Below are 23210 nucleotides of genomic sequence, written 5' to 3'. Positions count from 1 at the left end.
TTGATGAAAAGAATATCAAACCAAGGTAAATTCAATTACTGATCTCAATGTATGATTATCTAAAATTTATTTGAATAGATTGATTATAGTTACTCGAGGCGTCCTACTAATCTAATTTCTTCTTAATTATTCGATAATTAAAATGATGTTCGAATGATGATTTCTATTGTTGATTAGACACTTTTGAGATATTTTAAAGATTTAATTTATCCAATAATTTTATAAATTAGAGATACTAGACCTTAATTATGTTGGTTTGCGATTAAACCTTTTTTTAAGTAAAACTAATAAATTTATTTTATTATTTTATTAACTATTTAGGATTATAATTAATCATGATGATAAGATCAAATTAATGATATTTTGGCCTAACCTAACACTGGTCAATATTCGTAATAATACGATATAAAGTACGTAACAATAAATGATTAACATAATGAATTTTCAAATATTTTATAAAATACATTAAATAAAAAATAAAAATATATCATAATATTTCTATTTGTTTATCGACATGGGTTAATATATTTCTAGTTGTTTAACATAATATATCATAATATCATAAAAATATATCATAATATTTATGAGATGGAACGCTAGAAAAATGGTTATTTAAAAAATTATTAAGTCATATTTTATTGATGCTAATAATATTAGATAGGTATATTTGTGATTTTTGAATTTCAAAGATTATCTATTTTATGAACATTTTAGAAATACATTTTTGTGATTAGAAATTTAATCCTAACTAATTTATATATAATATATTTATGTCTTTTATTCACATAATTTCATTTATAATTTTCTTAAAATACTATAAAATGAGTAAATTAGATATAATTTTATGTGAAGTAATGAAAATAAATAAAGATAAATCAAAGATGTGATACAGACCCAAATTTTAAAGAAATTAAACAGTCGATAGTTCCTGAGAAAGTTAAGGATACAGATGCCCCTAACATTACAGCACAAACACACAAATTAACCTTAAACAAATAAAGATGAGTTCTTAATCCTGTATGTTGTCAACACTAACTTAGTTTTTTTCTTCTTTTTTTTATATGATATGATTACGAACTAAAGATTTCCTTGAGAGATCATCTCCAGCAAATCCATTTCCAAGGGAAGCATGAAATTCTCAATGGCATTGCTGCTACCTTCTCCAAACATTGATCCGAAACTGTAGTCCATTTGCTGCTGTTGACGCTGACGACGAACATGATGATTAAAAGCTTCCATATTCGAACTCGTTGGGTTGAAACCTGAGTCTTCGAGTTGCACCGAGTGTGGGTTAGGGCTGGTCTCAGGGTTGGTAAATTCGGACACCATTTCCTGGTTGTCATCTTGGGTGTTTGGAGGCGATGTCGATGTGGATGTGGAAGCTGAGGTGGAGCTAACGGAGTTGATGTAGTTTTGGAGAAGAGAGGGTGCGGGAGAGGTGCGGCCCTTGCCTTTGCACCTCGGAGGTTGCCTTCGCTTGGTGGCGTTCCAATGGTTCTTTATAGTGTTCTCGGTGCGTCCAGGGAGTCTCTTGGCTATCTCTACCCATTTGTTTCCTATTTCTCTGTGGGCTGCAATCAGTATCCTGTCTTCTTCTTCACTCCATGAATCCTTCTGCAATTTCAAACAAACCCATATATTTTTGGGAAAATAATCCATATACATTATTTATGCACTTATATTTGATGCAGGAAGAGTATACAGATATATATCTTTACACTTTAGAATGAATCACCTGATGCCCCTTATTAAAAAATATAAATAATATTATATATATATATATATATATTAAAATTATTTGTCTAAGGATAATATGTCATAATATGCTGCATAATAGTGCAGTAAATTTATAAATTGATGCTATATAAATATAATTTGACTTTTTTATTTATATATAAATATAATTTTAACTTTTTCCTTTATAGACTCAAAAAGGTTTAATATTTTATCATCATATCCATGTTCATTAAGTTCAACAATCATATGGTCAAGCAAAAAAACTTCTATGTAAACATTTTGTCCAATAAAACTAACAAGTTTATTTTATATTAAATTTGAGAATTTTAATTAATTGTTATGATAAGTCCGAATTAATTATATTTTGGTCTAACCTAGCACTAGTCAAATTTTCTGATACTATGCGTTATCACACACATAACGATAAATGATTAAAATGGTAACTTTTAAATACTTTATAAACCACGTCAAATAAGAACCGTAACGTAAATGTTTCCATTCATTTATCGACGCGTGTTATCTATAATTGAAAATTTTAATTTTTACAACTAATACCATGTATGCATATGATGTTGAATGAATGCATGTATATCAACACATCATGTGATGATGTGCAATATTTTTTGTCCAAAACATTCATACATACATATATGTATATACAAGCATATATAGTATGATATAATAATATGGATATGTATGTACACACATACATGATCATACATGTATGTGTATGGTTAATGTGTTAATGTGAGATGAAAGAGGGAAATGAAAGGGGAAAATAAGGTAAGAAAAACCTTAATATCAGGCCTCAGGTGGTTATGCCATCTCTCTCTGCACTGTTTTCCTACTCTCCCGCTTAGGAGCTTAGCGATTTGAGACCATCTCTTAGTTCCATGCCTTGATACCACTTGTACTAGCAATCTACAAAAACATACACATAAACACAAATATATAATCAGATCTTCGTATAAACTAATATTTAACCGAAAGAAAAAACACAAAACTACAATAAAAACATAACAAGATGAAGAGAAAAAGTTAATTTCTCACCTGTCTTCTTGACAAGTCCATTGACCTTTGACAACATTAGTTTTCTTAACAGCTCTGTTAAGCCTTTGGATTTGAGGAACCTTCTGTCGTTGCTGTTGTTCTCATCAACTTTGTCTTGATTATTATTATTATTGTGATTCCCATTTTGATCTGCAGTGACGCATGAGACTTCATCACCCACTCTTGCGGCCACCGCTCGAGGCGGAGGCGTTTGGTGTTGCAGCTGATAACTCCGACGGTCGTCAGTTTCTGGCGGAGAGACTAGGGGTTGAGCTGAAGGTTTGTTTTGAGAAGAAACCCAGCAGGGTTCAGTACTTTGAAAGGATTGGAAAATCAGGCCATTGTTTGAAGCCGTACCGTGATCCGGTACCGTGAACGACATGGAAGGGACATAATCATTGAGGTCATCGGAGAAACCACCGGTGTAAGGCTGGAAAAAAAGATCGGTGAATGTTGAGGAATCCTCAAAGAAAGAATTCTTTGTGGACCCATCGATGGAAGAGTGATGAAAATGGTGAGGATTGGGAGGTGAGTCATGGCTATCATGGTCTTGGCTGAGATTGAAGTCGTGAACCAAGGCTTTGGAAGATGATGAAGAAGCCGAAGCAGAAGCTTCACCGGCCAAAGTAAAATTGGAGCCATTAAAGTCAGGTTTGAAGGGAGAATTGGAGTTATTTTCCGGAAAAAGGCTGGAAAGGAAAGGGAAATCGTCTCTAAAACTTGCATCAAACTCCATTCAGGCTGAACTGAAGCTTCAAGAGAAATGAAGGGAGGTCTGGTGTTTGTTCTGGAAAAAAATGATTTATAAAGGCTCATGCTAAGTTTCTATGTGGGGTCATTCTGATTTTTTAATTTATTTTTTATTAAAAAAATAGAGGAGATTTGAAAATTGAATTATATGGTAATATTTGATGAAATGGGAAATCAAAGGTTAATATTGAAAGTTGAATGTCTGTTAAACTTCCAAGTTAAGTGTTGCAAAGGACAAAACAAAATGGACCCAAATTAATCATTAGTTCGTTACAAAGATTTGTATTTTAGGGCAAATTCTCAGGTTAATCCAAATGAGACGTGGAAGACATGGAGAGGCCCTTCCATTCTTTTCAAAATATTATTCATTTTAATCTTTAATCAGTTGTACGAATCAAAACGTTCTATGTAGTTAAAGAGATTATTATTTTTTCTACAGATTTTAGATTTGAGCACGACGTTTATAGGGATGTTTAACCATTCATTATCAAATGATTAAAGATCTTCCATCAGATATTACTTTGCAATCATCTCAAACTAATAAAAAAATAATCTTTAATCAATTTTTAATTTTAATTTTATAGCATCAAAATCAAGATTAATACCAATTAAATGGTTTTTTATTTTGATTTTCTCTTTAATTACATCTTTCATTGCTTTATTCATAATTTATAATTTTTGAGAGAGGAAAAATTGGGACCTCTAATTTAATATTTATGGATTATAACTTTAAATGCATTTTACAAAAAACACAGAGAAAACGTGAAGAGATAATAGAGAGAAATAAGTCAAGTTTAGTCAAATTTACTCATTAGGACGAACTCATCGAAAAAATATAGAAAAATTACCACACAAAAAAACCACTATTAATTATCAAAACATATATATAGAAAAATAATAAATACATTTGTTTATAGTGTTTTCTAAAGAAAAATATTAATGAGTACTTAATTTTGTTTAGTTAAGATAATGTATAATACTTTTTTTCAATTTCGTGAAATAATCTATGAGTGCAATCTTTGTAAACAAATTTTAAACTAAAAATATTAATCGTGTTCTTCAGTAAAATACATTGATATATATATATATATATATATCAGAATTTATTACACCAATTATGTAATTATTTAAAAAAAATACTCTTTCCAAACAAAATGTCATATGCTTTGAAAGAATTGCAGTTTTTAGTGGATTTTTGGATTAAATAGGGTTTGATTTTATAAAATGCTACATTTCGAACGAAAGTAGTTTATTATTATAATTTTGATTTTGATTTATTTTTACTGTTGTTTATAGATTGCATTGGTGCCATCGTTAACTTCTGAGATTAAATTTAATTATTTATTAATAATATAATTTATGCATAAAAAATTAGGAGGACCCCCAAAAATTGAAAACTTCCTAGTGTCAAAGATTTTTCACTAAAATCATTTGGTCTTTGTAACTGAATATTTATTATTTATTTCCATTTTTGAGCCTGAAAATAAATGCCTCGCCAAATTTGATTTATGCTTAAGTTTTTGCCCAAAAAAGGAGAGGAATTTACAGTTACTTTCTTCATTTATGACGTCATTCTCACAGTTGAAATTTTGATTCCTTTTTCACTTGGATACTTGGGGAGTTGAAGTCAAGAATATCAATGATGGAAAAATTATTTGAAGTAAAAATTTTATTGAATTCACAGATAGTTTTAAAACAATAAAGATTTGATTTTATAAGCTTAATTTATAATTATATACACTAAATCCGTTTTCAAAGTCGAGAATAATTTAGCTAAACTAAGATCTATTTATTCATTTTTTCTTATTATAATATTAATTTATGGGTTTTTGCTAAAAGCATCTCATAAAATTATTTCAAGATAAAAAGATGAATTATAGTATTATTTCAAACTCAATCATATATGATTTGTGAGTTAAAAAGCACATATTGTTCAATCGTTTCACATATATCACCGTTCTCCTTAGAAAATAATTGATACATTATAGTATTATTATTTTCTCTAATTTTAGCTAGTGATTCAAACAATGTATCCTCCTATATATTCACTCAAGATCAAGATGCATCCACTAATGCAGGGTAAAATTTATAAATGAACTTATGACAAGTTATATCTCATCTTCTATGTCGTATTTGTCATAAAAGAAATTATTAATTATTAAATCCCACTCTAAATATTTGTTAGGATTAGTGGAACGCTGAAAGATGGAATGATTACTTTTATTGATATTTCTGAGAAATACAAAAAGAACAATTTGTATAAATTTTAAATTGTTGAAAAAAAAATGACCATTCAGCTCAGTTGGTAGAGCACAAGGTTTTTAACCTTAAGGTCATGGGATCGAGTCCCATGGAGGGTATTTCATGATTCGGAGGTCTCCTACGGAAGTTGCTCTCAACCTATTGTTGGGGGCAGCCTACTATCTTACCTCCCCTTACCTCATTACATATGGGAACAAGGGACAACCATTTTTAATTGTTGAAAAAACATGAGATAGGCCTGTATACTTTTTTTTATTGTCATTGTCTTTGCTAAAACGAGCATATCTCGAGCTCTTGACATCTAGTTGAGGTGTTTCAAGATATGTTGAAATGATAATTGATAGACGATCATGTTATAAGAAAATATCTTGATTCATAAATACCCAAATACCATATGAAAAATCGTTATTAGTCAACTGATATTTTCAAATTTTGGAATCAACTTTAATTTCTTATTCAAAAGATAAATTGTATATTTTTTATGCATATATCAAACAATATTACGAGGTGTGTAAGATTGATTTTCTATTCAATGACTTTCAAAGGAAAAGTGGGCCAAACTTTTCCTCTATTTAAAGGTAAGGATGCTTTTTTAAGGAGCGTTTTGTATGTTATTATCAACGGTTGAACATACAAAAAATGAAAATGTATAGGCCTCGTTAAAAAACTTCGGTACACCTAATTGGAGGGAAAAATACCATAAGCAAAGTCGAGCAATGCATTTACAAAGTGACCGAAACCAAAAGCTAACTTAAATAATGCTCCAATTACAACACCTCCAACATGAACATTGTTGGAAGTATTGTAAACAGAAGAATATGAACTGATTTATTGATACTATGGAAAAAACGTATATTTGAGTACAAGGTTGATGCTCCTTATATACTACTGCTCTTAGCTGCTAATACAACCACCTTAACTGACCAACTAACCAAAACTAACTTGCTAACAACCTTAGCAGTTATAACAGCTTCAACTTCAGGAAGCTTCTAAGTATACTGCTAATGTACACACTACATTAGTTGATTTAGCATGCTAACAAACATAAACTCTAGCAATAATTGACAGCCAGCTTTAGCCTGCCTACTCCATCTGCTCGTCACATGGATTTGACCTCATATCACAGCAAAACACAAGCCTTATACAAAAAAACAGCTTAGAACCAGTGAAGTTAAGGAGATCTACAAAGCAGTCACGGCACCAAACTACCTTAAAACAACAAATAAAATGGTGCCTAGTCCATAAGGAATATGAAAAACCAGCTCTGCTGATGACTTGGCACTGTCCAACATAGAAAAGAAAAGAAAAGAAAAAACTCAACAAAATACCCTGTTACTACTTCACTGTAATTATATCATTCACACGTCCAAAGAAATCCGAGAGAGGGGCATGAACCAGGCCATTTACATTTATTCCAAATCCGATCCTTACCACTGCTGAAACGAAAATTTGATCCACGCCACACGTTTTCTTATTGAACAGTACCTCATTCTTATGCAACCATATAGACCAACTGAAACCAAAAAACGCAATTGAAGTAATTGATTTTTTTCTCTTTAACCGTTAGTTGAACCATTTCTTTAATAAAAAATTATTAATCACATTGAAATTTTTGAAAAAAAAGTAATTCATAGTTTTATATTGATTTAAGTTTAATATAGGTATTTTTTTATTTGAGTTAAAATTTGATTGGGTTTTAGAAGTTTAATGAGAATAGTGTGGTTAAAAAATAGTTAGGTCTTTAACATATTTGAACTTAAAATATATATAATATATTAAATAATTAATATTTTTGGTTGAACTAATTTCGATAACAGACCATTTAATCGAGCTAATTTGATTTGATCAATTAATTAAGTTAAAATCAAGAAGTAAAGACCCATGTTTAGAGGGTTGAGGCAAGGAGACCCTAAGACCTTATCTCTTCTTGGTTTGTTGAGAAGGTCTATCATCTCTAATGAGACAAACTTCATCTAATGGGCAGCTAAAAGGAGTTAGGATAGCAAGAAGGGCCCCGCTAATAACCCACCTTTTTTTCCCGCAGATAATAGCCTAATCTTTGGCGAGGCTTGGGTAAGAGAGGTGATGAATATTATAGAGAACCTTGATGTGTATGCGCACTGCTCGGGACAGGTAATAAATTTTGAGAAGTCGTGAGTTTATTTTAGTTCAAATGTAATTGATTGTATGTTGTGTTCTGGGAGTTGCTAATTCGAATAATTCATAGAAATATTTAGACCTCCCCTCAATTGTAGGAACCCATAAGAAAAGGGTGTTGGAGACAAGCTGCAGACAAAAATCAACAATTAGAGTTCATGTCTCCTTTCAATGGGGGATAGGAGTTATTATCAAATCTGTCTTGCAGTTTATGTACGGTGTGGAAACTTCGATCCATGTTAGTCGTGATTGCACGTTTATTTACGGTAGGGGAGGTTATCACCTTCATCCTGGTCTATGGGATGGAGTTGGACTCGCTTGGGGGCCATCTACAATAGAGCAGGCCCCATAATTTGACAGGTCAGACTCTCCCGATGACACCGACGGTGAAGGTAAATGTAGACATGGATGATCAAATGCGTAATTTATCCTAAATTATTTTGTGAACCAAGAGTCTATCTCTAATGTTAAGCTTCCTAGTGATGTTGGGTTTGGTCCCTTGCCAAAGCAATGTTTGGGCCCATAACAAGCCTTTCTCATAGATTAGTCTCCAACACGATTAAATGAGTACAAATTAACGCTGGCTATTTTTTACCTTAAATATATCTACTTCGTATTTTATTCATCGACATTATATAATTATTTGTCGCATTCAAAATTACCAAGTCTTTTGCAAAAACATAAAGCAAAGCTGGCAGCGCATTTGAAATGACATTAGCATGTAAACTTTACAGTGCGATTGCGTATATCAATCCTTAAATATTTCCTCATAAATAAATAACAAAAACCAGTACGTCAAAAAAAATCCGAAATTCTTCCTCCCATTACTATTTCATTTTCAGCTTGACTTCATATCTTTTAGTCCCACCAAAATGGCCACTCAAAACATTCTTATAATTTCCAACTAATAGCCTAGAAAATCTAACCGAAAACCAAAAAATTTCATTGTAAGGTCAGTTTCTGAAACTTCATTGCTTCACTGCTGCACACAACACCATACACGGGGATACTTGCATATATAACATGCACAAAAAACAGATACGTAAGAGAGCATATGAAGTCCTTGTAAAAATACCAAAATCACCTCAAATTTGAGGTCAAATGAAATTAGTGATCCCCTGCGGATGACCGATCACGTTTCATCATCATCTCATGAAAACTGAGCACTGGGGATTGTTCACGACCAGAAGCACTAGCAAACCTGTCAGGGCTACGACTCCGGCTGCGATTTCGTCCCTTATCATAACTACCATGGAAACCAAAATCATTCCTGTTCATACACAAGGGTTGGAAAACCATATATCTGAATCTTGCCAAGAAGCATAATGCAATAACTGATATAAATCCACCAGCAAGTATAGAACATTATAATTACCAAACTCCAATAACCATAAACAGAAAAGAGAACACTGACATACCTGTCACCAGACTCGTTACCATTCCCAAGCCCTCCACCTCTTTCATGCCAGCTAGAGAATGTAGAAGTTCCTCGACCACCCCTTCCACCTTCCCTACCACCATAACCTGAATCAGTGCGTCCACCACATCCTCCATCATGGCCACCAGAACTGGGAGCCCAACCTCTAGGCCTTCCCATGCCACCACCACGTGAAGCCAATTCATGAAGTTCTGCAGGCATCTTCTGGTTAGCTCCCTCTAGAATTTTGATTAAATCTGAAGCATGCTTTGAATCCTGGTCACCAAAGAATGTAAATGCCAATCCTGTTGCACCTGCCCTTCCAGTCCTCCCAATCCTATGAACATAATCCTCAATTCCAGTAGGGAAGTCATAGTTGATTACCACCCTGTGAAAGATGACAATAAATGCAATCAGTATCATGAAATACTCACAGGCAGCAATGGTGGTTAAGTCACCAAGAAAACTCTAAAAACCAAGAGTTTCCTGAATTTATCAACTTTGGCTTCCTAGAGCTCTAGAAGTATAAAGCCATGGAACCATGTAGCAGAAATTCGAACCCCCACCTGATGTCCTTGACATCCAGTCCCCGAGCAGCGACATCAGTTGCAACAAGCACTGGTGTCCTACCAGATCGGAACTGACTAAGCACATAGTCCCTGTCAGCCTGAGATTTGTCACCATGGATAGCAGCAGCTCCAAACCGACTGAGATTGCGAGCAAGTTGATCACACATCCTCTTGGTTGAACAAAAAATAATTATCTTGGATCCTGGTTCTTGGGAGCGCAGTATCTGCTCAAGTCTTTTGTGTTTTGCCATTGGTGATAATACTTCAACATGCTGCATGAAATCAGAGTGACAAAAACTACTAAAGAACTCAGATAATCTTGATTTAAATAAAGGGTTAGAAGTAATGGAATTCAAACCTGCGTAATAGACTTGTTTGCCACAAGCTCGTCAATATTGCCAATGTTGACCTGAATAGGATTTACCAGTAGGTCTGCTGCAATTTTCCGAACTTCCTTTGGCCATGTTGCTGTGTACATGAGCGTCTGCCTGCGGGTTGGCACTTCTTTCACAATCTTCCGTATCTGAGGTTCAAAGCCCATGTCTAACATGCGATCAGCCTCATCTAACACAAGGTAAGAAACTTGTTGGAGGCTGATTTTCCGCATCTCTAGAATATCATTTAACCGGCCAGGAGTAGCAACCACAATATCAATTCCTTTCTCAACCTCTCTCAACTGAGGACCTTTGGGTGCCCCTCCATACAAACACTGCATGGAAACATATAATAACTCAAAGATAATTGGAGCATCCTAGAAATAAACATATAAATGATTATTGTGGAAACTCAAAGTTAATAAAGAAACTACAAAAGAAATGAACAAATTAAATTCTGGAGTCAGAATGGGACATACTGTGCAACTAATTCTTGATGAATTGCCAAACTTGTGAGCTTCATCTTGTATCTGAGTAGCCAGCTCCCTGGTAGGTGATAATACCAACACAGTTGGACCCATTTGAGGATCCTTACGGCACCGCTTGATATGCATAAATCCAGGAATAAGGTAACCTAATGTTTTCCCGGAACCAGTTTTTGCAATGGCCACTATGTCTCTACCTTGCAATGCAATTGGCCATGACTGAGCCTGAATTGGAGTTGGTGCAGAAAATCCAGCATTGTGTACCTATCAAAACAAAACAAAAAAAAAGGAAAAAAGAAATCCACCAACTTCCATGAGGAGAAGCAATGGCCTCAAGACTTATGGTTTCATTTAGAAGTTATCGGGGAGTAGCTTATGTCAGAAGAATCATTATCTCCCACATATGGCCACTGCTTGCTGATGCAAGCTGGAACAGAAGGAAGCCTCAGCCTCCAATTGGACCGAGTGGGAGACTGAAATGGCATCTATGTCAGCCCTCACCACGGAGTTAAGTCATTCAGAAGCCCTTCCCAAAAAATTTTCAATCACAGAAGGACACTCCAAATAATAAGCACACCCCCTCACAGAGGGTACCACAGCGTACGATATTAGCTCCTCCAAGGAGTAAATATCGCACCTGCGAGAAAAAGTAAAGATGGAAAAAGAATTAGCATGAGTCTGATGATCAGACATTGGGACCTCAGCAATGAAAGAACTTTGCACAAGAAAAAATCGACTTGCAAAGCTCAGCTAACTTACAAGATTCAACTTTCAAGTCCACCAATGTTATTAATACCAAAAGATAAAGGAGAAGGAGAATAGTTTACCTCTCTAAGTATCTCAGAAGGTAATCCGGTAGATTCAAATGATGAAAAAGGCAAGGGCACTTCATCTCCCTAATGAGATTTTCAGACCGAAAAAACATAAAAAAACCCCAAGAATTTTATAAACTATTTGTAATTATCACCTAAATACTCACAGTTACTGTTATCTCATGCTGACGGCGATAAGCATCACCAGACAAATTACTTCCACCAGCCACTGTTCCTTGCCCCTTAGCTGAAGGTCCTCCGATTACAGAGCTGGAAGTCACATTAGGTTTATTATGGGAATGAACCGGTCCACTTCTAGCATTCTATTGCAAAATTAAGAATGTCAAAAACGTTAGATAGGAGAATAACCGTATGCAACTATACCGTATGCAACTATCATAGATTCCCACTTCAGATGCTTGAGGTTATGACACTGAAAAATCCAAGTAGGAATTCTGATAATCCGATAAAATAAATTATAAGTAGCTTGGATAAGGACATGAATCCAAGGTTCAAAAATCAAAGTTACAAGCGTAACAGTTCAACCACCAGAATGAACATCTACGTATTTCATTTCTTAACAAGAGAAATGTTCAGTACTATATTTCAATTTCACCTAAGATGGACAAGAAAAAACAGATCAATCAAGCACCTGATTTAGAGGGCAGAAAGTAGATCAAATACCTGGCTTGATATGGCTTCACTGTCCTTTTCATCCCGGTCATTTTCCTTGCTAGGATTATAACCATGACATCCTTCAGAAGACTGTTGAACTTGAACCGAAGAACTTAAAGGTGTAAAAGTAGGTTTTGGGACAGAATCACCACTTGTAGGCCTTTCATATTGTGTGACATTTGTTACCGGATTCCAAAAGTAAAGATAACCAGTTTTACCATCAACTAGGCCTTTCCATGGTTTGGGTAGAGTGGGATCAGGTGGAGCATAACGGGGACCAGTAGAAGAGGCAGTCGCAGTGGAAGCCATAGCAAGAAAAGCAGACAACAAAAATCTGCAAGCCCAAAAAATTGCATAAGGCACAAATAATAAACACAAACATAGGGCAACCAAAACCACGAGTTCGGTTTGCATTGTGGTCATTTTTTTAAAGTTTAATCAATCATCATTTTTGCTTTGTACCACTCACTTTTGCACTTTGAATTATTTTCGGGGAAGCAAAAGACAAATATAAAGATATAGATAGCTTAAGGAGCAAAAAAAAAAAAAAGGAAGTAAGAAAATAACTTCTAAACCAAACCAAATAATACAAAATAGAATCTAAGCAACATTATTACCTTTTTCTCCAACCAAAATCATCTTAGAAATTAAATGCGTAATTTTGAAATGGAAATACCTATATCCAAGAATGCCCTGAAAAACCTAAAACAAAGCTCAAACAATCTTCAAAACTCCAAAATGAATACGGAAGTAACTGCATTTTACCAATAAGCATTCAAACCCTAAACCCTAACTCAAACACTGACGTAACCAGCATGCAATGTAACAAAAAAAGAGTGGAAATCTTCGATAACTAGAACTCAGGACCCTAGAAATCAAGCCTTTTATCATTTTTTAGAATGAAACCTAAAACAACGAAAAACGGATCAGGAAGACAAAAGAGAGATGTTCACGGAAATGGAAGTACCTGACGGTGTCGTATCGAGGAAGACGAAGCGAGAATCGCTCCGACTGTTGGGGTATATTCGAGGTTTTTGTTTTTTTTAGGTTACCTCTATTTCCCTCATTTGGCTGCTGTGTGCTTTACAAATTACGAAGGAAAAAAAAAGTGGGAAAGACGGGGAAACGTGGGAAATCAATGTATGTGGACTTTTAAGGGAAAATTGTATCAAATAACACTCAACTTTAGTGTTTGTATCTATTTTAGAACTAAGTTTATATTTTTAGCTTCAATTATAGTGTTCAACCGAATCTAACAATGTGATGGTATTTTTCCCCGTAAACTTTATTTTGTGAATTAAAATTTAAAAGATTTCCTTCTTATGTATTGAATTTTAGTTTGTGTATCATTTTGGATCCTACAATTACTTTGATTATAGTTACTAGTCAATCGTCACTCATTATTGATCATCATTTGTAGCAAGATCAATACTAAAATATTCACATTTCATTTCTCTTTATTATCCTTAAATTAATTTTTTACGAAGTTCACTCAAAATATACGAAAATTTATTTAAATATTTGGCGTTTCAACACTTCGATCTCTTTTAACGAGATTATTTTCGAAGAATATAATTCATTTTCTTGAAAGAATAATTCTCACTATTTGAATTTTTTAACAAACATCCTAAAGCTCAAAAAAAATATTTTTTTTCGAATTTAATTTTGTGAATTTTAAAGATGTTTTAAAAAAATCTAAACTAAAAAAATGATATAAACGAATAAACAAGTTCATCTGTATATAGAATGACTCTAAACAATGCTAAAATGAAAAAATTGGATGACAAATGAAAATAGATGAAAAGTATGATAAAATAGAATAAAAGAATATTTTGTTAAAATTTTTACATCAACATCAAATTATCATTCGATTGTTAATGGACTAACAGCCAATATTAATTAAAATAAAAATAAATATTTTTTACAATTAAATAATAAAACTAATACAAACCCTAAAATGCGATGGTATTTTGATTGATTAACATTATTTAAAAATTTAAACCATTTAAACGGTACACTAATATATAGATGAATTATATTATATTTTATTTTAATTTAGTTCACTAAAATCATATTGATTATTTATATTCATAATTAATGTATGAATTAGTATTTTGTATATTAGCAGTGGATTTTTTTAACACCACGAACAAAATTAGATGACCGATATATATTATTAAATTGTATTTTTAATAATTTATAATGATTATAAGATAATATTTATTCATAATATTTTCAACTAATTAATAATATTTCTTTAATCATCTAACTATTTGATTGTTCGAATCCAAAACCTCTAAAAATAATAATATTTATTTTAATCGCTTAAACTAATTGATAATTTATTCTTAAATAATATTTTTAAAAATAAATAGAAAACAGTCAAAAACAACACACATAACAGTTATCTAACTCTACTTGCATTTTTATAAAATTTTCTGTCAATAAATAAAATTATCTTTTATATATATAACCTAAATGCTATATTAATCTTTTAGGCCGAAAAAATTAAAATTGTTGGTCTTAAATAACAAATAAAGCCTTTTAAAAGCTCAAAACAACAAGTATTTGGGCATATGGAAATGGGATAATTTTGGGCTGACTTCTTCGATTTTAGGTGATTTCTTTTACTGAATTACCATTGTGAATTCAAATTCTGAAATTAAAATCATTGAATTTTTTTAAAAAGAATATCCCAAGAGGGTTCAGAAATTTGCACTATCTCATATTTTATTTAAGCAAATTAAAAAAATTAGAAAAAGATTAATACACTCGTATGGTAAATGACCAAAAACATCGGATCAAAATCAAATTATTTTTCAAAAATCTAAAATTTCGTCCATTCTTGTAAATATCATTATTTAAATTTGAATCACCGAATAATAATAAGTCTTCTTAAATTACTAAAACCATTCAATGAAATTAAATTAAATGATAGTTTAAAATAGCACAAAATTTTAAGTTATTTAAAATACATGATGTATCCAAAATATGTATATAAGATCCCACATCGTTGATAAAGGTTCTGGATTACATGAACCTCACTCCAGTAATTTAAACCAAGTTTAACTATTATAAAACCATATAACTAATTAACTAATAGTTATTGTAAAACTTTTTAATAAACTCAATAAATCTATAAAACAAATTGGGTAAACTACGTCAAATAAGACTCGTCTTTAAGCTCGGGCTCGAAAATGCCACTGACGTTTCAATTTTGTCAATTTTAGCACGGACGTTTATGTTTCACTGCAATTTTGCCACTAGGGCCGGTCCAATGAGTTTTAATGCCCTGGGCAAGATAATAATTTTATGTCTGTTGAGTTAATCGATCGATGGAATTGGCCAAGAGGGGGTGAATTGGCAATAAAAATTTTGGTGGAAGCTTTTGCAGAAAATTGAAAAGATTTGCACAGTGATTTAGAGTGGTTCGACTTTCTCAACCAAAGTCTACGTCCACCACCTTAGCTATCCACACTAAGGATTTTCCAACAAATTCACTAATTTGTTCTTTCTTTTGAGGCCAAAGAGATAACCTTACAACTCCCTCAAGAATATACCCCAATTATTGAGAACACTCTTTCTCAAGAGAATATTACAAATTTGCAAACTTACAAGGAAATCCTCACAAGGTAGATTGTTCTTGAAAGCAAAATGAATATTGAATGAAAAATAAGCTTGAAATGCTCAAACTTGAGGTTTGATGCTTTCTCTTTGATTTTCTCTTGATTCTTGTTTATTGTGTTTTCTTGTTTTTGATCAATGACTTCTAAGCTTGTTTAAATACTCCTTCAATTGATTCTGATCGTTGGGGATGATTAGTGGAGTCAATGGAGCATTTTTAGTGTGAAATCAATTAATAAAACATCTTGGAGGGTGGGGGGAATCGGTACCCCCTCATGGGGAATCGGTTCCCTAAGTGTAAAATTCAAATATTTCGACCGTTAAATAGGGGGAATCGGTTCCCTCCGAGCATTCTGTTTTTCTCGGAGCCAAACCATCAGGGGGAATCGGTACCCTCTTGGGGGGGAATCGGTTCCCTCTGAGCAATCTGGAATTTTTTACTTTGAAATGGTTCGAAATACTTTGTAAAATTGTTTTGAAATTATTTTAAGATTAAAACTTAATTTTACACTTGAGTAAGGATTAAAAATGACATTTGAAAGATTTGGAGTAATATTTTGATATTCGAATAATTATATCGAATATACTCAGAAAATCTTTTGGAAAATCTTAAAATTCATTTAACTTAATTTGTTATATCGAAATATCAAAATGTTTTCAACAATCTCCCCTTTTTGATATAACAAAACATTTTAGTAATTTTAAGATTTTGAAATCAAGTTTTGAAATTACTCCCCCTTACTCTAACACTTCTCCCCTTTAAAAACACTTTAACATTTCTCTCCCTTTTTGTTAAATCAAAAAGACTTTTAAAAGATCTTAAACAAGTTTTTTTTAAATCATTTAGGCTAATTGATTATCAATATAGCTTAAGCTGCTAAGATCACAATCAAGAGAAAGGTTAGCCATTAGTTTCATAATCAATATTCATAAAAAAAGTGACATGGCAAAATTGGTCATATATCTAACATAATATAAATGATGCAATAATGAATAAATTTAACCAAACCAAATATATAGAAATATAAGTTCAAACATCCATAATCCATCAACCAAATTCAAACATCCAACAATTAAAGTAAAAACAATCCAAAGTCATTCAAAATGTTGAAAACAATAAGTTTGAAGTTTTGATCCAATAAAGCTAAGTAAGAAACAGGGCCTAATCGTCCATCGGCGCATCAGGAGGAGATAAATGTGACCAAATGTTGGTCACATCACGTGAAACTACATCGCCCTTTCATCCAAATTGTTGAAACGACGATTCATCGTTTCGGTGGTAGCATCAGATTTGAATCGATGGATGCAAGCCTCAAATCAATGTTCTCCATAAATGATCAGAAGTATGGAGGCATTTGATCTTCTTGTTGTACTTGTTCCTCTGGTTTTTCTTGTTCCTCGTGATGTTCTTGCTCATCGTCGGATCGTCGGCTTTCGGAGGTTGTTTATGAGTACGAACCCAAAGACCAGTTTCTTCATTGATCTTCCATCCCGATTTGGTTAAAGAAAATAGGTTGATTTGATTTTTGAGGGGAAAGGAAGCATCAAGACCAACTCTAAGCCCAGCCTTCTTAAACAGATTACTAAGAATACAACCGTAAACTAAAGATGAACATAATTTCTTATTAGGAACAAGATTTATGGTTTTGACAAGTTCAGCAAAGATAATCTGTGGAATGTTGATTTTAAGATTATTTTGGACACAATGTAGCCAAAATAAATATGGCTCGAAGAGTAGAGTAACGACCTCCGGATGGTCGAAACCACCAAGAGATCATGAGATGAAGAAAACGGTCGTGAAGATCTAACACACTCGCAATATCCTTACGTTTATACTGAGATCCTACCGTCAGTTTTTCATTGTCTAACCCGTCATTATCTATTCCTAATGCTTTGGCTATGTATTTCGGGTCAAGATGAAAGAATCGTCTAGAAGATAGGATCGAATTCCTGTGGTAAAGGTTTTCTCCCGTTTTGAATGCAAACGGCATTAGAGTAGAAGATACGAACGAGTTGATGGTAGACTATTGGTTCAAGCTCAAAAAGTTTGTCAAATTTCCACTCTTGAAGAGTAGGAAGATGTCGAAAATTGATGTCTAACATGGCTTGAAGAGATGGGATGCGTTCTTCCCGGATTTTGTATGACTCAAAGTATTGACAAAACCTAAAATAGAGATTTTGTCTAAGACCGGGTTCATTGAAGCAAGAATTGTGAATGGTCATGTTTGGATAATCGGGATTAGGAATAGGAATTTGTTGGATAGGTGGAGGATTTAGAGGTGAGTTTGGAGGTTGGCTAGAATGACTAGAAGAAGGTCTAGAACGTTTATGAGACATGATTTAAGGTAATTGGAATAGAAAGAATAACCTACAATTTTAAAACACATGTATGCAATATAATCAATCCAAAACTCAATTGAGTCCTCAATATCTCAAGGTTTTCTAAACCAATCCTAATGAGCAAAGTTTTTGAAAACTATTGAAAAATAAGGTTTTGAAAATCAATATACATATAGTTTTCATAATAAAAATATAATTAAATCAAAACAATTTTTTTTTAATTTCGAAAATTTTCAAAATTTTGAAAAATTCTTGTGTTTGTGATGAAATTAGTTGTAAAATCTAGTTTCTAAACACTAAACAATCACTGCCCGATCTAAAGTTCAACCTAGAACTAATTAAAACTAATTATGTTCAAAGATGATAAAATAGAAGTTTTAGAAAAATACCTTGAAGAATTTCAGATTTGAGTGAGATTGGATGAAGTTTGCACAAATTTGATGATTTCAACAGGTTTAGGAGTTGATATTTCAAGTAACTCGATTAAAAATGGTGTTTTGATGAAATATGGAGATAGGGTGAGAGTAGAGAGGAGAACGTCGTGAAGAAGAAGAGAAGAGAGTTTGAGGCAAAAATAGGGTGTTCTGCGCGATATAACCAGAACCCCTAGGGGGTATCGATTCCCCTATGGGGGGAATCGGTTCCCCTTCAAAGGGGGAATCAGTTCCCCTTCAAGGGGGGTATCGATTCCCTCTGCACCAAAAATGCTAAAATTGAATTTAAACACTCAAAATGCTAAATTAATTTTCTCTAGTGGTATTGTCAACTCATATTTTGAAAATTAATAATGTTCAATCAATACATTTGAACATAAAGTTAATTTTCACCAAGAATCATAAACTCCCTCTAACTAAAAGCAAAGAATGCAATAAAAAATATTACAATTTTTCATTTATTCTTAAAAGTGCTAAAATTATTTTAAACACTTAGTGATGATAGGTCAGTTAAACCTAATTCTCTCCTAAGTGTCCAAAAACGTTCATTGTCTAAAGGCTTTGTAAACATATCGCTAATTGAATCAAAGTTCAATAAATTCTAGAACTACATCTTCCATAGCAACATGGTCTCTAATGAAGTGATGTCTTGTTTCAATATGTTTAGTTCTAGAGTGTTGGATGAGATTTTTAGTGAGACAAATAGCACTAGTATTGTCACACTTGATAGGAATGGTACCTACTTCAATTCTATAATCAAAAAGTTGTTGTTTCATCCATAAAACTTGTGCACAACAACTACCGGCTGAAATGTATTATGCTTCAGTAGTAGAAATGCAACACAATTTTTTTATTTGAAAACCAAGAAATCAACATATTTCCAAGGAATTGGCAAGTACCAGAGGTTCTTTTCCTATCTAATTTGCATCCTCCATAATCCGCATCAGAAAAGGCATGCAAGCTAAAGCTAGAGTCTCTAGGATACCAAAGTCTTAATCTAGGAGAGCCCTTAAAGTATCTAAAGATTATCTTAATAGCTAGTAAATGTGATTCCTTAGGGCATGATTGAAATCTAGCATATAAGCAAACACTAAACATAATGTCTGTCTACTTAGCTTGATTGATGAAGATGTCATCTTTTCTTTGCTTGATTTGGAGTCCCAAGAAAAATGAGAGCTCCCCCATCATGCTCATCTCGAATTCACTTTGCATTAGCTTAGAAAATTCACGGCAAAGAACATCATTAGTAGAACCAAATATTATATCATCAACATAAATTTGAACTACTAATAAATCTTTACCTTTATGCTTTAAAAACAATATAGTGTCAACCTTCCCTTTTGAAAAACCTTTTTCAATTAAAAAGTTTGACAATATTTCATACCAAGCTCTAGGAGCTTGTTTTAAACCATAAAGCGCTTTTGTCAATTTAAGAACATGATTTGGAAATTTTAAATCTTCAAAACCAGGAGGTTGTTCCACATACACTTCTTCTTTTATAAAACCATTTAAAAATGCACTTTTAACATCCATTTGATATAATTTAAATTCATGAAAGCATGCAAATGCTAATAACATTCTAATTGCTTCCATCCTAGCTACAGGAGCGTATGTTTCATCATAGTCTATGCCTTCTTCTTGAGTATAGCCTTGAGCAACAAGTCTAGTCTTGTTTCTCACTATATTACCACTTTCATCAAGCTTATTCCTAAATACCAATCTAGTACCTACAGTAGATTTATTACTAGGTCTTTCAACTAATGTCCATACTTTACTTCTCTCAAATTAATTTAACTCTTCTTGCATAGCCATAATCCAATGTTCATCATTTAATGCTTCTTTAATATTCTTAGGCTCTATGCATGAGATAAATGCAACATAATTACAAATATTTCTAAGAGAAGATCGAGTTGTTACCCCTTTGGATGGATCACCTATAATTTCACCATCCTTGACATAGTTGTACTCTCTTGGATAAGATACTTCCCTTTCTTCAATGGTTGGATTCTCGAGAGGATCATTAGTTTCCTCATCTTTTGTTTCTTCCTTTGATGATGATTCTCCAACGTCATGTCCAACTTTCATTTATATTTATAATCCCTACATCATCATTCACACAAGAATCCTTCCTCGGAAGGAGATTATCATCGAAAAAAACATGTATAGACTCTTCTACAACTAAAGTTGTTTTATTAAATACTCGATAAGCTTTAGAATTTAAGGAATAACCCAGAAAAATTTCTTCATCACTTTTAGCATCAAATTTGCCAAGATTGTCTTTACCGTTGTTTAAAACAAAACATTTACTTCCAAAAGGATGAAAATAGCTAATGTTAGGCTTTTTATTTTTAAAAAGTTCATATGGAGTTTTCTTCAAAATAGGCCTAATCATTACTCGATTAATAACATAACAAGCGATATTTGTGGTTTCCCGCCCAAAAATATTTTGGCAAATTATTTTCACAAAGCATGGTTCTAGCCATTTCTTCTAAAGTTTGATTTTTCATCTCAACAACTCCATTTTGTTGAGAGGCTCTAGGTGCTGAAAAATTATGGCTAATACCATTAGAATTACAAAATTCAGTAAATCTAAGATTTTCAAATTCAGTTCCATGATCACTCCTAACACTAGTTATAGAGTAACCTTTTTTATTTCGGATTACTTTTGAAAATGTAATGAATTTTTCTAATGCTTCATCTTTCGTATTTAAGAATAGAACCAAAGTATATCTAGAATAGTCATCTACCAAGACAAATGCATATTGTTTTCCACTCAAACTAGTAGTTCTAGATGGCCCAAAAAGATATAAATGGATCAATTGTAATACTCTACTAGTTGATACATCATTAATGGATTTAAAAGAAATTCGCTTTTGTTTTCCTTTAGCACAAGCATCACAGATTTTATCATTATCAAATTTTAGTTTAGGCAGTCCTCGAACCAAATCTCCTTGAATTAACCGTTGCAAAACACTCATACTAGCATGTCCTAGTCTCCTATGCCATAACCAACTATCATGCTCATCCTTAGCAACTAGGCATAAATTAGTTATTTCTATAGAATCTAAATGCACCATGTAAATGTTTCCTATTCTATGACCAACAAGCATAATCATTTTAGATGCAATGTCAATGAATTTACAACCATTAGTTTCAAACATGACATTGAATCCCTTATCACATAATTGACTAATACTCAAAAGATTATGCTTTAACCCATTCACATATAAAATATTTGTATGGAAGAGGTATTACTTATTGTACATATACCTTCAATGTGACCTTTTGAATTATCACCAAAAGTCACTTCTCCTCCATTTTTGGCGTTAAACTCTATGAACCGGCTTTTGTCTCCGGTCATGTGTCTTGAGCATCCACTATCAAGTACCATGAGTTTGAATTTATTTCTCGTGCCTTGTAGCAATACTCCTTTTCCTACAAACATAGATTAATTTTTTATTTTTGGTACCCAAATTCTTTTGGGTCCATATTCATTAGTTTCCAAAATCCTAGTCCCCTTAAGTATCCATTTGTGTAGGATATCCTTATCTTTAGTAGTAATGAGTTCTTTAGAACCCATATACTTCTAACGATTTTTTGATTAGAGGTTCTTCGGGGACCTCTATGATTGTAGTTTTTAAAACTTTTTCTAACAAAGTTGGTTTTTGAATTTTCTCATTTTTCAAAACGTTTTGTACCAACTCTATCAAAAGAAGTTTTAAGATCATTAATTATCTTTTGATGATCATCATTGACCTTTGAAAGTAAATTTTGCAAATCTAAATTTTTCTTTTCAAACTCTTTTAGTTTGATTTGCAAATCACTAATTTTACTTTCAAAATCATTGTTGGTTTTAGATATGAGCTTATTTTCATTTTTCAATTTTGAAACATCATTTTTATATTTTAAAAACAATTTCTCATAATCTGAAGCCAACCCATTATATTCCTCTAATAACTCATCATAAGATAAATCATCTAATTCAAATGAGTTAGAGGTTACCTTAGAATCTTCCCCTGAATGACATCAAGCACAAGTTTGCTACTTCTTATTCCTATTCATCAAAACCTTCTTCATAGCTCCATGTAGCCATATGAGCCTTGTGATTATTCTTTGATTGACCATTTCTCTTTAATTGTGGGCAATCATATTTGACATGCCCCGACTTTTTGTATTCATAGCAAATGATAGGGTCATTCTCTTTTGGTTCATTTTTGAGGCCTTCATTTCGTTTGAATTTTCTTCCTCAGTAAGGTCTCATCATTTTTCTGAACCGTTTGTAAAACAATGCCATTTCCTCGTCATCGTCATCTTCATCCGAATCACTCTTATCTTTTGTGGATTTGAGAGCAACTCCAATGTTTTTCTTCTTCTCCTTCTCCTTTGGTGTCTTACCAATCTTATCGAGGTCTACCTCATCTTCAAGCATCATTTCATGAGTGAAGAGGGAACCGATTAGCTCTTCAAGAGTTAGGACTTTAGGTTCTTAGCCTCGATGATTGTCGTCTTCTTGGATTGCCATGA

General features: G+C 32.7%; 2 protein-coding genes across 3 annotated transcripts in view; both read right to left on the bottom strand.

Moving 5' to 3' along the window:
* Positions 1-1077: 1077 nt before the first annotated feature.
* On the bottom strand, positions 1078-3523 carry LOC120147508 (transcription factor MYB118-like). Its single transcript, XM_039160868.1, has 3 exons — positions 2754-3523; positions 2532-2658; positions 1078-1614 (listed from the first exon to the last, which is right to left on the bottom strand). Exons 1-3 carry the CDS (start codon positions 3521-3523, stop codon positions 1078-1080), a joined length of 1434 nt encoding a protein of 477 aa, XP_039016799.1.
* Positions 3524-8746: 5223 nt separating this feature from the next.
* The window catches only part of LOC120147702 (DEAD-box ATP-dependent RNA helicase 46-like), a 30532-nt gene continuing 16068 nt past the window's right edge, over positions 8747-23210 (bottom strand). The window contains exons 1-9 of one of the 2 annotated variants that reach the window (XM_039161013.1): positions 13256-13389; positions 12298-12622; positions 11781-11936; positions 11629-11697; positions 10796-11065; positions 10301-10651; positions 9940-10214; positions 9375-9761; positions 8750-9226 (exon numbers count right to left, since the gene is read on the bottom strand). In XM_039161013.1, the coding sequence (XP_039016944.1) occupies positions 9064-9226; positions 9375-9761; positions 9940-10214; positions 10301-10651; positions 10796-11065; positions 11629-11697; positions 11781-11936; positions 12298-12597 (1971 nt within the window). In that variant the 5' untranslated portion in view covers positions 12598-12622; positions 13256-13389 and the 3' untranslated portion in view covers positions 8750-9063. Of the gene's footprint in view, positions 9227-9374; positions 9762-9939; positions 10215-10300; positions 10652-10795; positions 11066-11628; positions 11698-11780; positions 11937-12297; positions 12623-13255; positions 13390-23210 lie in introns of those variants that run through there. The other variant, XM_039161014.1, reaches the window with a different exon arrangement.

This window comes from Hibiscus syriacus, unplaced genomic scaffold (genome assembly GCF_006381635.1).
Source record: "Hibiscus syriacus cultivar Baekdansim isolate YM2019G1 unplaced genomic scaffold, ASM638163v2 tig00110940_pilon, whole genome shotgun sequence".
Lineage (NCBI taxonomy): Eukaryota > Viridiplantae > Streptophyta > Magnoliopsida > Malvales > Malvaceae > Hibiscus > Hibiscus syriacus.
Note: the sequence above shows the minus strand (reverse complement) of the source record. Positions and strands in the feature narration are given on the sequence as shown.

What these genes read in the sequence shown, in the direction of transcription:
- LOC120147508 (XM_039160868.1), bottom strand. Translation starts at nt 3,523, where the DNA reads ATGGAGTTTGATGCAAGTTTTAGAGACGATTTCCCTTTCCTTTCCAGC. An exon ending in TTTTCTCTTCATCTTGTTAT is followed by an intron (nt 2,659 to 2,753) that starts GTTTTTATTGTA and finishes ATGTTTTTGTAG; the next exon opens with ATTGCTAGTACAAGTGGTAT. An exon ending in ACCTGAGGCCTGATATTAAG is followed by an intron (nt 1,615 to 2,531) that starts GTTTTTCTTACC and finishes TTGAAATTGCAG; the next exon opens with AAGGATTCATGGAGTGAAGA.